The sequence below is a fragment of the Otolemur garnettii genome, unplaced genomic scaffold (assembly GCF_000181295.1).
Source record: "Otolemur garnettii isolate 467f Iridium unplaced genomic scaffold, OtoGar3 scaffold00007, whole genome shotgun sequence".
In the NCBI taxonomy this organism is placed as follows: domain Eukaryota; kingdom Metazoa; phylum Chordata; class Mammalia; order Primates; family Galagidae; genus Otolemur; species Otolemur garnettii.
This window is the reverse complement of record NW_003852402.1, coordinates 18285626-18303934: the sequence shown is the minus strand read 5'-3', so window position 1 is coordinate 18303934 and position 18309 is coordinate 18285626. Positions and strand designations below refer to the sequence as shown.

Genomic DNA, 18309 nt, shown 5'->3' with positions numbered 1-18309 from the left:
TTTTGAGATCCAGTCCCAATGTTGCCATTCCCCACCACCCTTGCAGCTGGCAGACTTGTTAGCACAAGCCATTTTTTCCTGAGCACTTAATTTAATCCTCCATAGATGTACAAAGGCAGAAACAGAGACAATTTACATCTGCATGTGTGTCTGTGTATTTATACCTAGAGTACCTAGAGACAGTCATTTCTGAACAGCAATTATTATTTGCTCTAACAATAATGCCCATGGTAATGATTCTGACAGTAATGTCATGGTAATCTTCACTTCTGCAACCCTGGCAGTAGTAGGAACTCAATAAAGGTTTGTTGAAAAAGTAAACACAATTCTCCAAGTGAAGGATGGGGGAGGAAGGGAAGGGAGGGGAGGACGGGAAGGGAGGGGAGGCAAGGAACTGGAAGAATCTTGTCCTATGGGCTATGGACTCACTGGGTGGTCTGCATCCAGTTCCGCTCCATAGCTGAGAATCTGATTGGCAAATCTGTCCAGCTCCTGGATGGTTTTTGGGAACCAGGGCACTGCAACACAGAAAAGGCAGAGTCTTGAGTTAGCCTCGCAGGACATGGCCCAAGGCCTTCCTGAGATAGGAGCATAGGATCAACCCAAATTGGTCAAGTCAATTGTGACGGCCTGTGGCGTTCATGATAAACCCAAATTACTATGATTCAAAAATTAGATTATTTTTTCCTTAGAAACCAATTTTAAAACACATTCCCAAACATGTCTATTTCCTGAAGATTTTCTCTGAATTAGCTCCACACTCTCCCCCTTCCCGCCCATCATGGTAGCTGTCTTTGATGGTTTTATTAGCAGAAGAATATTGCATACAGGTCCAACATAAGAATCAGATAAAATCAGAGATATTCTACTGTAAACAAGACTGAGTTCATAAGACCCTCATCTTTCCACCATGTGTCTCCCACCCAGAGACCCCAGGCACTCTGGCAAAATCTTTTGACCCCAAAGCCAGTTAGAGAGGGACTGTGGAAGCCCAGTGAATGGAGTCAGGAAGTTTGGCAATCACGGATGCCTCTCAGCATCTACAGAACTCGTGGACTTGCTATTGAGGCCCCATAGTGAGGACCTGGGCTGTGTGGTCTACAATGCCTGGGTGCTGAAGAGAGAGAGTCCATGGTAGCACCAGATCCCTGTAGCTCACAGGAGAAAAAGACACCCTGGAGGTGGAATTGCCCGGGAATGGAAGAGACTAGGACATTTTGGACTGTAAATTCCATGAGGGCAGAAACCACCAGCACTTTGCAGTTCTAGGAACATAGAGGAAAGGAAGGAAGGAAGAAAGGGAGGGAGGAAAAGAGGGAACTAACTCATTCTGGTTACACACATAGCGCTAACAGGGACCACCAACCACAGTGTGTCTGCTCTGCTCCCTTTCTCAGTGTGTCCACAGTAAGGAAGGTCTTGGAACCCTTACTGTACAGACGAGAAATTGAGGCTCTGAAATCCTAGTCTCTGGGTCGGGATCACAGCAGGAGTGAGAAAGTGGTAGATCCAAAGAATGTAGAGGGCTGCAGTCACGTGGCAGGGACCCCCAACTGAGCTTTCCTGAAATGAAGCTGGGGAGGGGAAGGGGCGGTGTGCAGGGGTTGGGGGTGTGTGTCCTGGACCTGAGTCAGCCTCAGGCCTCCTTAGAATCCAGGCCCCACCTGTCTGTTCCCTTCTTTGTGCCTCAGTCTTTCCTCTGTAAAATGGGAATTAATGCGAATGCCAAGAGCGAGAATGACACGTGTGTTGAAGCCTTACCATATGCCAGCACTTGTGCTTGGCATTTTGCGGGGAATGGCTCCTTTAATCCGAGGACTGCTGTGAGCAGTAAGTGAGGACTTAGGAAGAGGGCTCAGCTCAGCTCAGCTCAGCTCAGCTCAGCGCCTGACACCTAAAACGCGGCTTTCTTGCTCTGCTCACGTGTTTATGCTGATGCTGAGCCGCTCAGGTAGGGCAGGAAGAGCATGCGTGCCATCTAGTGGCCAATCTGGGGAACTGACCTAAACAGGAGCCTTGGGACTGGAAGCGGCTGTTTTCCACCCAAACAAGAAGCGCTTATCACAAAGGTGTCCCTAAGAGTCAATGTAAAGCCTTGTTTACTTAGATCAGAGGGGCTTAAACTCTCTACTGCCCATATTAACAACAAAAACTAACACCACATGCTGTTTGAAATCTTTCTCTACGAGATGGATACTGTCGGTCGCCCCATATTCTACACGGGGAAACTGGGGTGCAGAGAAGTTATGCAGCAAACCCCAATACACACATTGCTAGTAAAGAGTGGAGTCAGGATTCAAAGTCAGGTCTACCTGACCCCGTGGTCTCTGATCTTGACCACTGATTCATTCTGTGACTTCTGGAAAGGTGCAGAGCGTGCTGGTGAGGAGGGGGCCTTCCCTAGAATCTTCCATGTCCCGACAGCCCAGTGCACACCCCAGATCGCTCCTCTAGGGACAGAAGCAGACACTACAGTTGTCATTCCAGCTAATCCCTCCGTGGCACTGGCTTTGTGTCAGACACCTCCCTGAACGCTTTACATATGTCCCTTCCTTCAATCCTCACAGCAGCCTCCTGAGCTGCGCGGAATCATCCCTGTTTCACAGATGAGGACGCCGATAGATCTCCTCAGTTCTGACTTCCGAGACTTTGGCGCTCGGGATGACTCAGCGCAGTGCTCACTCACCTGACATAGAACTTGGCTTTCCACTTTGTCACTTACCCCCCCCCCCCCACAAACACACACACTTTCCTTTCACTTTGAGTCCATAATTTGCTCTGCACAATAAACCTCTACTTTCAGTACCAGAAATGAGGGTTGTTTCCCACCCAGGTTTAGAAGAGCCTGGGAACTCTCCACTGGAGTCAGCCAGGGCTCAGGCCCTCCCACGAAACCTTTCCTGTTTCTCTAGAATTCTGCCACCCCGTGGCTTCAATGAGTATCACCCACCTGAACAATGGGCCGGTCCCTCCCCTCTGTGCTCAGGACCATTGATAACCCCCTTCCCTCACCTTAAGGCATCTCTTTTCCTTTCAATCACCATCTCGCTTTTGCCTTGGAATCATCATAATTATGGCAGTCACAGCAGCCCCAGAATCAAGGCAAGCCAGCCCTGTCTTGCTATACTCCCTTCTGACTTTGGGGACCCCTAGACTCAGTGAGAGAGTCCACAAATATATACTGAGCACCTGCTGTCTACCAGGCCCTGGACATGGAGGGGGGCATACGAGAGAGTCTCAGTCCCTATGGTGCTTCTATTCTAGGGGGGACAATATGAAATAAGCAATGAATACATTTAAATATGGAACAAGGCCAGGAAGTTCTTGAAACAGAAGAGAGCAGGGTAGAGAGGGGGACAGCACAGAGGATGCTTCTTTTTAAAATTTATTTTTGAGGATTTTTTGAATTTTCATAGGGTATAATTGACAAATAACTATTATATATATTCAAGGCATACAATGTAATTTTTGATATATGTATACATTGTGAAATAATTACCACAATCACGCCAATGAACACATGCATCATGCCATATAATTACCATGTGTCATGTGTGTGGGGGAGGGAGGATGAGGGCACTCACGATCCCTTAGCAAATGTCAGCTATGCAATAAAATATTAACTATAGTCCCTATGCTACAGGTTAGATTCCCGGAGGTTATTCATCATATAATTAGAACTTTGCATCCTATGACCAGCATCTCCCCATTTCTTCATCCCCTGCCATTGGCAGCCACCATTCTATTCTTTGCTTCTATGAATTCAATTTTGTTTGATTCCTTACATAAGGTAAGTTCATATAGTATTTGTCTTTCTGTGTCTAGTTGGCTTGCTTCTCTTTGCATAATGTCCTCGAAGGTCACCCATGTTGTAGCAAATGACAGGATTTCCTTCTTTTTATGGCTAAATAATATTCCTCTCTCTATGTGTGTGTACCACGTTTTATCCATTCATCCACTGGTTGACACTTAGGTTGTTTTAATGCCTTGGCTACTATGGACAATGGCGCAGTAAACATAAGAGTGCAGATGCCGCTTTGAAATACTGATTTAATGTCCTTTGAACATAGGCCCGGACATGGAATTGCTGGACTATAGAAGTCCTATTTTCGAATCTGTGAGGAACATCCATGCTATTTTCCATAATGGCGACGTCAATTTACACTCCCACTCCAAGTACATATGGGTTCTCTTTACTCTTGTGTCTTTTTGCTGTCAGTCAAGAGATGTTCTCTTCTTTGACATTCTATGCCAGGGGTTCTCAAACTTTTTAAACAGGGGGCTGGTTCACTGTCCCTCAGACCTTTGGAGGGCCGACTGAGGGCCTGGGATGAGTTGACTGCTATGCAGGATAGGCAGCGGTGGCAAAAACACCCGGCAGGCTGGATAAATGTCCTAGGAGGGCTGGATGTGGCCTGAGGGCCGCAGTTTGAGGATGCCTGTTCTATGCCTCCAGGTCCCAGGGTGAAGATCCTGGTGATCTGACTGCCTTGCCATAGCTCAGTGAGGTGTGGGAGTTTAGGATAGTGAGCGTCTGTCCCCAGTCTGTAGCTGGCTTCCTGTTCGCCTCAGGGAAGGTCAGTCTAGCAGTGAGCTGAGACAACAGAGCCGGACAGCCTGGCTTGAATCCTGCACTCACTCTCTGCAGGACTCAGGCAACATTATTAAACCTCTTTCTGCTTCAATCTTCCTCTCTGTGAAATGGTGACTACAGCAGGCCTATACAATACCACATTATAAGAACAACATGAGGTTAAATGACTTAATATGTGTTGTTTGCAGAGAACAGTGCTGGCACCTAGCAAGTACGGTTACTGTTCAGGTGTAAGCCACAGGATATGCAGTGCACACATATTTGTGTATCTGTATGTAATGAGTATATATATAGTGTGTATACATATATTTTTTCACTCTGCCGTAAGCTCACTGTAGCACAAAGGACAGAGTAGAAAGTTTTTCATCAAGGCTAGGAAGCCTGCCCCTTATTCTGTTGTGTAACCAGGCGAGTATTTTATTTCTCAGAGCCTTAGTTTGGTCATCCACAAAACAGATTAACATGATCTTTCCATACTATCGGGTGAATTAAATGCTACAGTGCATGTGACACATCTTGGCAGAGTGGCCCTTCATAAGTGCTCCGTCAGTGTTAACCATCAGGACGGTGAAGATTTTAATGATGGTGATAAGGATGATGATTATGAAAGAGGAGGGAAGAACGGAGATGGAGGCAGCAGCTGTCTGTCTGTCCAGCTTTGATAGCAACAGGCTCTCAGTCTTGGGCCTCAGTTTCCTCTCTGCCACATAGGTGTGGGATCCATCTGTTGCCTCAGCCCTTTTCAGGGTTCATAATTTGAAGACCTGTGAAATCCTGGAAGGGCTGAGGCTGGGCCAGGGGACTCATGGAAAGACAGTTCTGCTTCAATCAATGTGTCAACCTCGTTTCTTCCCCACATTTGTTCAGCTCCTGGTCTACGGCCTCATTTCCTTTTCTCCTTTCTCCAAATAAAGCAGGTTCTTCTCTGTAGGAAGCCAGCCTGCCCCCTCCTCAGGTTGCCGGCTGCCCATTGACTGACCCGACACCAGAGGGCAGCAGACCCAGCATTTTTCCAGCTCTGAGGTTCCCACCCACCCTCCCCCCACCCCCATGAAAAAAACACTAATTGGGCCATGTGGTTTAGTTCAGTCCTCTTGGTGAACTAAAACCCCCCAAATCAAAGAACTTGAGAAAGTTGCAGACTCAAAGGATTCAAGTCTTGATGAAGGGGAGACCACACCCAAAGCAGACCGCCATGCCCCAGACCTTGGAGCTCAGGGCCTTGTCACAGGGCCTGTGGGGTGCTCATCTGAGTCCAGGGGCCTCTGAGGGCGCTGGGGACACGTTATCACCCAGAAAGGCTCACAGCACAGCTAGGTTAGGGAAGTGGCAGAGCTGGGGAGACTCTGGAACCTACATTGTAAATTTGGGACTTTGTGCTTGTTATTTAACCTTTTGTTCCCCACTTTCCATCTTTAAAGTAGCTATCATGATAGTACCTCCTGCAGAGGGTTGGTTTGAGGACTAAAATGAACTGACGCGTGAAGAGAGTACTTCCAACAGTGTTTGGTAGGTGGCAGGTGCTTCGTGAGTAGGGGCAGCTTTATTACTGTCGTTAACCATTGTTACCATCAGAGAAGGCCGAGTGGCAGAGGGTGAGAGGACTACTCATGTCCTCCAAGCAGCCGCCCGGCCCCTCCTCCTCCCCAGGCCTCTCTTGAGGTTAAGGCCTTGGGCATAGCCTGTGTGCCATCCGAGAAGGAAGGAGGACCCAGGTCAGGCCTAACAGTTAAGAGAAGGAGTCCACTGGCCATCACATAGGAGAGCAGGGACAAGCTTGAGGAACCGAGACCCAGGACAGAAACATTCTGGGGCTTGGGGAGGGGGGATGAAGTTACAGTGTGGCTCACAGCATCCTCTGGCCAGTCCCGGCTATGCAGCCTTGGGACACAGCAGTGTCAGGCCACCAGAAGCAAAAGGCAGGGAGACCTCAGAGGACCCCCCAATAAACTCAGAACTAAGTCTCCAGCCTTGACATGAATGCTGACACTGTACAGGGGTTATTACAAAAGTTTTGAGATATAAAACATTCAAGAAACATAAAATCCTCGCAGATGGAAACAAATGAAGGCCTCCAGCAGCCCCCATACCTGAGCAAGTGGAAACTTCGGCGGATGAATCAGAAAGGATGCTGTTGACTGTGATTTTTAGAAATGAAATAATGGACCATAACACAGCACGCGCACCCCAGAACAAACCAGAGATGCTTGTCTGGCTATGAAAATCTAGTCCCAGAGGCCTCTACAGGCAGAGCCACGGTTCATACTCATGTCCCTCACTTCTTCCAATTTTTCCTAGCCACGGTATTACATCCACTTCCATCCTCTGAAGTTGTTGAGACGTGTTTTTGAGAGCTTGCTATGCACCAGTTACTGTGCTAAGTGCGTTACTTGTGTTGTCTTTTTCCTTTTTTAATCTCAGCGCAATCCTAGGAGGCAGATGGTATCACTTCAATTCACTGATGGACAAACTGAGATTCCCAGAGATAAAGTGGCTTACTCAAGATCACTGAGCTGGCTGAGCTGAAATTAGAATTGTGCAGCCTGTGGATGTCTCTGAGATGCTAGCTGGCTTGGAATAAATGGAGGATGTAGGCTCCTTTACCCTAGATTCCTAGTCTCCCACCTCGAGAGGGAAAGCAGGTGGCAAACTCAGTAAGACTCGAAAGCTGCTTGGAGAAGATCCCTCGGACAGCCCTGGGTCATTCCCACCTTTCCATCCCAAGCTTCCCTGGATTCGGGGGTAGAAACTTTTGAACCCAAACTCTCCTTCATATACCCTAACTCCTCTTCTGTGAAGGGTTGCAGGTCCCTCCCCCCACTTGGGTCTCTCTCATGACACTGTGGATAGAGACTGACCCCAGTGACCCAGGCCTCCATTTTGAAAAGTAAAATCAGATTAGCTCATTAATGACCTTACCAAATACCTCGGCTGGTGGGCTGGCCTCTGTGAGCCCCTCCATGGCCTCCCGGGCTGCTGGCCTTGGTGGTTAATGAATGACTTGGGCAGGCTGGTGCAACAGAGGCCCTCTGTGGAGCTGAGGCACTCGGGGGGTCAGATCATTAATAAATATTGATTTGGCTCCAAAGAACGCAGCCCGCTGAAGAGCTGGCCCTGGACACCCACGTCGTGGTCCCATTAAGTCGGGGTCAACTGCTCAGCCAGGACTGCCAGGGGCAGCTGGTTCAGGAGGGCTCCTGAGGAAAAGACCCCCATGAGCCTGGCTGGAACCTACTTCCTGGCCAGTGGGTCAGAACAGGCACATTAAATTTACAGCAGTTCAAGGTGCAGGCTGAGCCCAACCTCACCCCCTCCCTCCACCAGACGTTCACCCGCCCCAGGGGTTAGTCAACAAGCCTGTTTCAGGGAAAGCAATAAATCCTCATTTCTTAGGTCCAAAATAGAAGGGTATTTCACCCTGTCCTCCCAGGCTCCCAGATGTCTCCTGCAAGGCCATCGCACTGGCCCCACAGAGCAGCAGTCCCTGTGCTGATCCCAAAAGCTCCTGCAAAGGGAGATGGGATGGCTTGCCCACATCCTACATCATGAAGACTTGAGGACAATATTTTTCTATTAAGGAGCTTCTATATTCTTTCTGGAGCAGATTTGCCTTCAGGAAGGTCTTAGAAGAATGGTTGAGCCACAGGCTGGGTGAGGGTGCCAAGCTATTACCCTCTGCCTCTTAGACAGAGTAGTGATCAGAGGAGTCAGGCCTGGTGTGTCAGGACAAAGCGTCTGTTCTTCCTGTTCACATGCTAAAATGAGAATCCTGGGACCAGGTAAATAAAAGGGACCTCATGCATAAAGGGTGAAGATGTGTTAGATAAGTAGAGCAAGTGAATGGATATAAGTGAAATTATGGAAAGTACAATAATGACCTGCAGGGCTAGTCATTCCATCCACCCACCCAAACCGGAACTACTTTCTCAATATCTTTGTTAAGAAGTCGCATATCTTATAAATACATCTATTGGCAAGTTGCCCACCATATCCCCGAATACTCACTGCTGTCTTCCCAGAGCTCACGTTGCACTGAGATCTGGTTTCTTGCCATTTATAATTGGAGTAAGGGTCAACATATATTGGGTCCAACAGACTACATCTAAAACCTCCTTCGTATGTTGTGCATCTCATTGGCTCCCTTTCCCCTCATTGTCCTAACCTACGAATGGCCTAGGTGCCCCTCCTAAGTCTACTCTTACGTCACCCCACCTTCCCTGTCACTGCTGTGGCTCATGCCACGTGGCCATGGATTATAGGACAAGTGAGTTCAGGTACTACGCCCACCTTTCTCGCTGCTGTGTCCTCTCAGTGGCTGACACTGAGTGGGTGCTCAGTCAATACTGGCGGCATGAATGGATGATCAACTGAATTAGGAGATGAATGGGAATGAAAGAGAAGAGGCGGCAAGGCTGCCTTGATGGTGTTTGAGAAGTAGTAAGAGAAGAAGAAGATAAATCCTGAGTCAAGGTTTTAAAAGTAACGGCCACACAATTTATAAAAGGCAAAGCAAAGAGAGAATTCACAGGGGAAAGGGTGCCACGTGTTATGAAAGGTCAGAAAGGATGAAATGAAACAGGGGCTATTGGTTTGGGGAATAGGTGTTGTCAGAATTATGGGAAAGAAAGGGAGAAAAGAGAATAGAAAAAGGAAGGACATGAGAAGGGAGGAAGGAAGGGAAAGGAAACAGGGAAGAAAAGAAGGACAAGAGGGAGAAAGAACTCCTGCACACACAGCCAGGCTGCTGTCACCTGTGCCAGTGCTGTGTCCACTACAGCACAGAGTCAGGCAGATGAATTTAAGCACAGGAAGCAACAGGGTATTTGGAAATGAGAGACCATCCACGGGACCCCTCACATAATCCCACACACAAAGTTGTCTCCTTGGCAGCTAGTTAGGGCTGGCTCACTGAGGTAGTGGCTGCCACTAACTCCTTATTTATTAGCCATGGAGCTGGTGGTGACAAACAGCCCACTGTTGGCTGAGGTTATAGAGCATGGAGATCTCTCCCTGCTGAGGCTAGAGGATACTTAAGATCCTAAACCTATTCAACTCAAGTTCCATCTGATCCTTCAAACTCCCTAACACATAAAGGATCCCGCATAATCCCCTCCATGAATCCCAGGAAGTGGCTACCTCTCAGCTCCATTTCACAGCTGAAAAAGAGCCTAAGGAGGTTACCCAGCTGGTTGGGGTTGGATGGAATTCAAACTCAACTGCTGGAGCACAAAACGGGGATCTAAACCCAGGCTCTTGACTCTATAGTCATTGCTCTTTCTGGGCCATTAGGATGCTCCCTCAATCCGGTATGAAGGGCACTTTGACTTTGTAGTCAATCATTGAGTGTCCTCTTATTACCTCCTTCAATGTAGAGAACACGCCTATCACACAGAGAAAAGGGGTTTCAGCTTAATTCCTTCTAACTTTCACCACCTTTTGGATTGACTCAAATATCACACAATGGTGGTCTGTCTTTACCAAAGATCAGGAATTTTGAGATTCTGGACTTGCTCAACCATAAAATTCATGGTGTATCCTTACAAAAGACTTGAGGATAAGGCTACTGTCAACATTTTGCATGGATCCTATGCTTTGTGCAAATTATATCATATAATCCACACAACCACCTGGGCGCCCAGATAGCTTCACTTGGCAAATGACAAAAATGAGGCTCAAAGAAGGCAGGCAACTTGGCCAAACAGCAACAGCTCAGGGATTAAAGTGGAACAATGAAGACTACGGCGTGAATCCATGCTGCCTTTCAACTTTACCTCTGTCTCCTTTCCTAATATTGAAAACAAGAACATTGTTATCTCTGCCCTCTAGCAATCTGACTTGCCTGTTGTAAAGACCAAATGAGAAAGAACTTTTGAAAACACTGGAGTTGGCATGCTAATGAGGAGTCTTTCATAGAATGAAGGTCTGCTTATAATTTATGATCCTTCTGAACCTGAAGCCCTGTGACCTGGCAAACTGGGTGGGCTATAGAAATAGCATTGCTCGGGATCTTTTTGTGCCAAGGAACAGAGTTGCCCCTAGCCTACTATCAATGCCAAGAGGTCCTGTTTCCAGCTCCTCGTGGGGTGTTCCTTCCCCCTGAATATCCTCTCAGCTGGGGTCTGCTCGTGTTGGTGCAGCCATCTGCAGAAGCAAAAATCAATTCTCCAGCTGCCAGGACTTAGGGCTACCTCAAGGCACTGAGCAAGCATCTGGGTAGAGATTGGAGAAGGCAGTCAAGTTTGTGTGTTTTCTTAAATGGGCAGATACTTGGCCTCCTGCAGACCCGGGGCCACAGCATGTATAGCTATGAAAGATACATGTGGGGCCAATGAAACGCACAGGAGAAGGTTTAGAGCTGAGAAAAGGGCAGTGGGAGGTGGAGACAAAATAGCCAAGCAGAGGCAGAAGTGAGGAAAGAAAGGGTATGAGGGGTGGAAATGGGGGGGAAATTCCAACCATCTGGAATCCCCCCAGGCCTATGCAGCTTCCTTCTAAAGATTCTTAACTCTTTTGGAACCCTGGCCCCTTTGAAAATTCTTCTCTCCTAAAAAGTATGCATTCACGGGCATGTGCACCATTTTGCCCACAATCCTGGAGGCCTTCCAGGGTCCTCTAAGGAATCCTGTCCTTCTCCCCAACCCCACCTGATCTGAATTGTCAGTCTTACTCAGCACTGTTCTTCCCGGCAACAACATTGAAGTAGAAAAACAACAACTCAGGAAGGGAGTGGGGGACTCTAAGAGGGAAGGAGTAAGCATAAATGATGTTGCTGGTAATCCGAAGTGCCCCGGGACTAGCTAGAAGACTAGGTCCCCTTTCTGCTTTCCACAGAGAATGGCCTTGCCCTGGCAGCCTGCATTCCCTCTGCTTCCCCACCACAACCCTTATCATCACTGCAACTTAAACAAAATCCAACAAATGCCCATTTGCTCTTAGAAAATAACGTCAAACAGACAGATTTCGGAAATAGGGGATGCTCCCGGGGGCCTCTGCCTACCCCGATACATTTTGTCTGCTTCTTCCAGCTGCATTCTGTCTCCATGTAGGAATTCTCTATACCCCACTAGATGTAATGTTATGCAGAAGACTCAAAGGGAAAGGTAAAAGGATTAGTAGATTGATCGATGGAAGATATTAATGCTCTTTCATGTTGGGTTGAAGAAGGATTTGAGGTCATCAGGAGAGACGGTAGCGGGAGAATAGACTCAAGTATTCAAAAGACTCTGTGGATTAAAATCCTATTAAATTCACATCAGCTTCTCCAGGAGGCATTTGAGAAGGTTGGGGTTTCTTTAACATGTCACCGTAATTAACCTTCCCTTAAGCTGTTTTGGGTGGGGAACTTTAGCAATTAAGAAAGTGAAAAACTTTCATTTTCTATCACCCACATGGCTTTCTGAATGGATGAAAAACTAGAGTGGAAAGTGGTTTAGCTTAATTGATTTGAGGGGTTCAGATCTCCCACTTGAACCTGCTGTCAGACTCACCCCTGAGATCTGAGACCTTCAATACAAAGGGTATTTTGTCCAGAGAAAGAATCAAAGGTTCACATCTACTACGATGCTTTTCTTCCTCTGATCATTCTCCCACTGAGACCTACAGAAAGAGCAACTTTGCAAAAGGCTGGTCGTTTTTCCTAAAAAGATCTGTTTCTGGGCCCAGACTCCATTTCACCAAAACCACCAGAGAAACGCAAAGGGCCGTCTCTCTCAGCAGGTATGCAGCGGTGCTATTTCAGCATCAGCTGTTCTGGCATAGGTAAGTTAAGGTCAGGTGGGGGCAGCCACTATGGGATGGGGGTGACCAACTAGCCGAAGAAATAAGGGTCATGAAAATATATGTTGTTTTAGAGGGTTAGTCTAGCCATTGTTTCTTCACTGGGCAAAATATCATCCCAACTTCAAATACCAATGCCCTGCCATTTGGAGCAACAGGGTGAGAACCCTGCCAGGGAGTTGAATCTGGATTATCATCAGCTTCTGATAACCCTGGCAGTGATTAATGACACTGATACCTCTGGGTACAAACATCAGCTTTTATGTTTTCACACTGCCTGAGTCCTCAGAGTTAAACACAAGTAGAGAAGAGGCTCAATTCCACCAGCCCCATCTCCAGGGCAGCACCCGTCCTCCCCCTGCGTTTACCCATTATCATGTGCCCCCTTGGCAAACTGTGAGCTCCTCAGAACAGGTAGGGTGACCTTCTCTCTCCAGCTGCTGGCACTGTGGCCAGCACAGCAGCACACAACATGTCCATGCCCCTGACCGCACAGAATCCACTTGGTGCCTCAGGCAAGTCAAGGCCTCTGTTTTACAATGAAAAATCAGGGGGTCTGTAAGGGCTCCGTGACTCTGAGGTCATTTCTCAGATCTCAGAATCTCTGAAAAAGTAGTTGTGCACAGGCTGGCTCTGGATGGCTCCTGTGCTCATGCTGGTGTTTATAACAATGACGAATGATGACAGTGGTAAGAGTAGGGAGGACCTCCGAAACCCTCAGACGTGCTCGGTTCGTCCTCAGTGGGATTTCATCACTCCGTAAGGCAGAGGCTCTTGCTACTCCCATTTGATACAGTGGGAGACTTCAAGGGACAGTAATCTGCTCCAGGTCACACCAAGGGTAGTGCCCTGGTTCTGAGATCTGAGCTCTAACTCTCCTGTTATGTCCCTGCTAGGAACCCCCTTCCTGTGCCTTCCGGTCTGACTGCCAGTCCTCCAGCTGGTCCCTTCCATCTCCCTGGCTGCCCTGGGGGCTGCCTGCCTGCCTGTCAATTGCTTTGACTTCCTCCCCCAGGGCCCCAGCTGGCCCAGCTTCCACCTGCTCCAACCAGGGGCAGAGTTGCCCCAGGACCAGACAGCCCCTTTGTCCAGAGGGCCTGCAGCTCCTGTTGGGGGCAGGTGGCCGGAAAAGCAGGAGAGGGCAGTCATCAGAGAAGCAACTTGGGAGGTTAAGGGGAGAAAAAGCAGATAGGGCTGATCTAGGAAGGAATTACAAGTTCCTCCCCGACCTGAGCCCATCTGCGTGGTGTCTTCTCTCTGCAAAGGCAGGGCCCTGGGGTGAGCTTCCTGTGCCCGTCTACAGGAGGACAAAGGCAGAAAAGAAGAGATTTCCTAGGAAGACCTTGCAGCTACCTTTTAGAAAATGTTTCCGGGTCCTGTCTTATGAGGTGGCTATTATCTCGTTTTAAAGCATTTCTGCCTATTAAAATACTATTTAAGCTACAATACTTGAAATCCTCTGGACCTAAAGTCTTCAGTATTTTGCAAAGAAACTTGATTTTACAGTAGAAAAATAACTGACTGTTTTAAAAACGTCATCACGGTGATCACACACGTAGGTACCCAAATGAGAGAAGCATTATGTCCACGCAAAACCCTGCACATGAATGTTGATAGCAGCTTTATTCAGAATCACCCCAAATTGGAAACAACCAAGATGTCCTTCAATAAATGAATGAATAAAACAAAACTGTGGTATATCCCTACAATGGAACGTTATTCAGCACAAAAAGACATGGAGGAACTGGACCTGTGCTTTGCTAAGTGAAGGGATCCACTCTGAAAGGGCTGCTGCAGGAGTCCACTCAGATGACCTTCTGAAAACAAAAACGAAACCCCAGAGACAGTAAAAGGCTGAGTGGCTGCTGGAGGGAAGGTGTGAATGAGGAGGAATGAATGGCTGGAGCACAGGGCATTTTTAGGGCAGTGAAACTATTCTGTGTGGCATTGTAATGGTGGATATGTGACTTTACGCATTTGTCAAAACCAGTAGAACTGGAAACACAAAGAGTGATCCCAGATGTAAGCTATGGATTTTAGTTAACAATAATACATCAACACTTGCTTGTCAGTTATAAACAATGCACCCACATGAATGCAAAATGTTAAAGGGGAAACTAGAGTGGGGGAAGGGTGGGAGAGAAAGAAGGTGTATAGAAACTCTATGCTCTGTGCAAATTTTCGGCAAACCTAATAGTGGTCTAAAATGGTCCATCTGAATATGCTTTGGGTCACTTTGCTCCTCTGTATTCTTTCAAAGCTAATTATAATCATAACAGTAACCACCATGAACCATCATTTATCCAGGCCTGCCCTGTTCCAGGCACTGTTCTAAGCACTGTGCATGTTTTATTTCATTTAATCCTTGCAAAGGCTCCCAAAAAATTAAGGTCAGAGCAGTTAAAGGGACTCGTCAGGTGTCTCAAAGCAGCAAGTGGAAGAAGCAGCACTGGGAACTGAAGTCGATTCATTCCCCAGAATGTTTTTTATCATGCGTACACTCGATTGCTCCCCTCCCCCCAGAGGACAGTGGGCAGCATTTCAGTAAGCAGATAACGGAACTGAGCAAGTCATGACAATTTCTGTATTAAGCCATTCACTCACAAATGTTCATTGAGCATTTGCATACCAAAAATTGTGCTAGGCCTGGGGCCTGTGGCTCAAAGGAGTAGGGTGCTGGCCCCATATGCCGGAGGTTGCTGGTTCAAACCCAGCCCCAGCCAAAAACTGCAAAAAAAAAAAAAAAAGAATTGTGATAAACTCTGAGGATATATATATGACAAGAGAGGCTCCCTGCCCACAGGAGCTCCTAACTTAGTAGAAGAGACAGATAAGCAGATGGGAAATGAATGACAATGAAAACTCCAGGGACAAGGAACCTTGCAGTCCCAGCTTCAGGACTGGCATGTTAGGAGAAGGACTCAGGGAGAACCTTGTTGTTGGAACAGAGCTAACTAGACATCTTGTCTTGAATTTGCGTTTCTGCAAAACGCAAATAGAAAGTATCCCAGACACTCTAACCATCTCACCTCTGGAGATAGATGATCAAGGTCAGACTAATCCAGAAATGGAAAGGACATACATAGACGGCCGAAACAGAAAGAAAGCTCCTAATATGGGAAATAACTATGAGTGTCTGGAGGACAGGAAAAAAGAACTAACATTCATTATACGTCTACAATATGCTAAGCACTTGCCGAGGTCCCCACTCTGCCATCACTGCTTAACTCCACCCCCTACAGAGTAGGTTTTACTTTTGCTGTTATTTTATAAAGACAGGGTACAAAATTCCTCTAATTCTTACCCGTGTCTTTCTTCTTATCTCGGGAAAGCTCATGGACAGTGGCGCCAATGTCATGTCTCAAGATCCTGATGATGTTTTCCAGGGAAGGCGCGCTGCGTTTATCCATGTAGGTGAAAAACTCATACTCGTCTTTCTTTAAACGAGAAGGTCTAGACTCAATGTGGGTCAGATTTATATCATTCACCTGCAAGACAGAATGGGGAGTGTGAGGGGACAATCCTTGGGACTAATGTAAACCAAAGATGCGGAACCAGAACAAAAACCCAACACAACGAAATTCAGAGTTGAGGAGTATATTTTTTTTAAAAAATAAGGGTAGAAGAAAATCTTTAAATTTGCAGAACTTGTTTACTTTTTCTTCCTTAACACCAAGCACCCAAGGGCAAGGGGGAGGGGGGATAAATGACAAATGTCACAGGATTTAGTGACATGGAAATCGGCTAAAGGCCTGCAATTGCCACCATGTGATTTTGGTTTGGTTCAAATACTTAGGACAGTGGTTGTCAAAAATATTTACATAGAAAAACTCCCTTTCCCGAATGACATTCTATAGAATCTCACTAAATGAATAATACAGAGGTAACGTTGTTCTGCTTGAATGGGGTCCACAGAGGTCAGGCCTATGGAGTTTATATCTAAGTTCTCATTTATACTTGCTGTGAGTCTTAGACATGTAATTTTGTGTTCTTAATCCTCAGCTTCCCCATCTGTAATTTGCTGGTCATAATGATACTTGCTTTATAAATTCAGAGGGAGCATTTTGATATGATACATACACATCTCCTGGGACATGGCAGGTGCTCAGTAAAAGTTATTGATTAATTATCACTAATACATTTATATAATTACTTTCCATTCAAGCTATTCAACAGATGCATCTATTTGTACTACCCACCCGTGGCCACTCTCCCTTCTAGGTACTTGGGACCTATCAGTGAACAAAACAAAGATACTTTCCTTTATTTATAAAGCTTACATTCAAGTCGAGGGGTTACAAACAACAAACACAAAAGATAATGATTTTACAATGATAATGGCTAAGGATGAAACACAAGGCATGCCAGGGTGAAAAGGATGGTCAGTCCTGAGGAGAGGTTCAGAGGACGGCAGACTGCAGTATTAAATACTGTAGTCACATAGGCCCTCATTGAGAAGCTAAGGTTTATGTACAGTCCTATAGGAGTTGAGGGAGGTAAGGGCCCTAAGGTGGCAGCATGCCTGGCCTGTCAAAGGGACAGCCTCAGGCCAGGATGACCAGAGCAGAGGAAGTAAAGGAAGAAATAGTAGGAGATGGTGTCAGAATAACAGGGGTGGTGACCGTTCATGGAGATCATCGCAGGCCATTTAAAGGAGTATGGTTTTGATTCTGAAAGAAATAAGGATCTTTGCAAGGTTTCAAACAGAGGAATAATACGATCTTACAGGCTTAAAATGGTCAGTCTGACTTCTATGTTGAGAATGAACTTTGGGGAATAAGAACACTTATTGAGAGGCCATTGCTGAAATCCAGGTGAGATGGGATTGATGGTGGTTGTGGCCACGGGTGTTCAGGTAAGGGTGGTGGGGAGAGGTTGTATTCTTCACAACCTGTACAATTTTCTCAAAAGGATCAAAATTATCCGGGAACATGATAAGAGTCTGTGGGTAAGAAAATGGAAAAAGGTCGGGCGGTGCCTGTGGCTCAAAGGAGTAGGGAGCTGGCCCCATAAACCAGAGGTGGTAGGTTCAAACCCAGCCCCAGCCAAAAAATAAATAGTACTAATAATAATAATAAAGAAAATCGAAAAAAGTCTATGATATTGCCAAGTATCACTCTCAGATTTGACTATGGCTTTGATTTACAATGTGGCTGAATGAAGACTACCTCAGAAATCAAGGGGGAAGAAGAAGGTATTTCCCACCTCCCTGGAGAACTCTTCTTTAAAATCAAATTCTGTGGACCAAGCTAGGTATTAAGGCAATGCAAGGATAAATAAGATATTTCTAATTAGACCTTAGCCATCCTGCCTCCATCAGACCATTTTTAATGGCTGTCTGATGGTCTGTTTTAAGGATGTGGTCATAAAGTCTTTAACCAATACTCGAGTGATGGGTGTGCAAGTTGCCTTTTATTTTTTGCCACTAAAAATAATGGACAGCATTATAATTACATTTTTGCCTATTTGCCTAACTGATTTCTCAGCATAAATGCCTAGGGGGTAAACTGTTGAACCAACAAGTATTTAAATGAGTTTTTACATACTTTCCGCATCCCTCCAGAGAGCCCACACTCATCTGTTCCCTGGGAGGATCCATCCTTCTCTCCTATTCTAACAGTTAGGCTTTTCGGTATTCTCAACCTGATAGCTCATAGCTCATTTCTTAATTTTTTTAAATAATTACTAATGAGACTAAATATTTTTCCTACATTTGCTGGCTCTTTGTATTTCTTCTTTTATTAATTATCAATTTATGCCATATTCCTGCTATACAGCATTTTTAATGATTAGTAATCATTGTTTATATATTGACGTTCATGCTGTTACATATAATTTTTTCAAATGATCATTTATCCTCGAATATTCTTTTTTCTTCCCTTTTTCTTTCTTTCTTTCTTTCTTTCTTTCTTTCTTTTCTTTTTTTTTTTTTTTTTGTA

At 46.1% G+C, this 18309-nt stretch overlaps 1 protein-coding gene across 1 annotated transcript in view; it reads right to left on the bottom strand.

Annotated features, from left to right (window-relative positions):
* PAH (phenylalanine hydroxylase) overlaps window positions 1-18309 on the bottom strand; it is a 62126-nt gene that overhangs the window by 28708 nt on the left and 15109 nt on the right. The window contains exons 3-4 of the mRNA XM_003783297.3: window positions 15675-15858; window positions 430-518 (exon numbers count right to left, since the gene is read on the bottom strand). Coding sequence (XP_003783345.1) covers window positions 430-518; window positions 15675-15858 — 273 coding nt within the window. The remainder of the gene's footprint in view (window positions 1-429; window positions 519-15674; window positions 15859-18309) is intronic.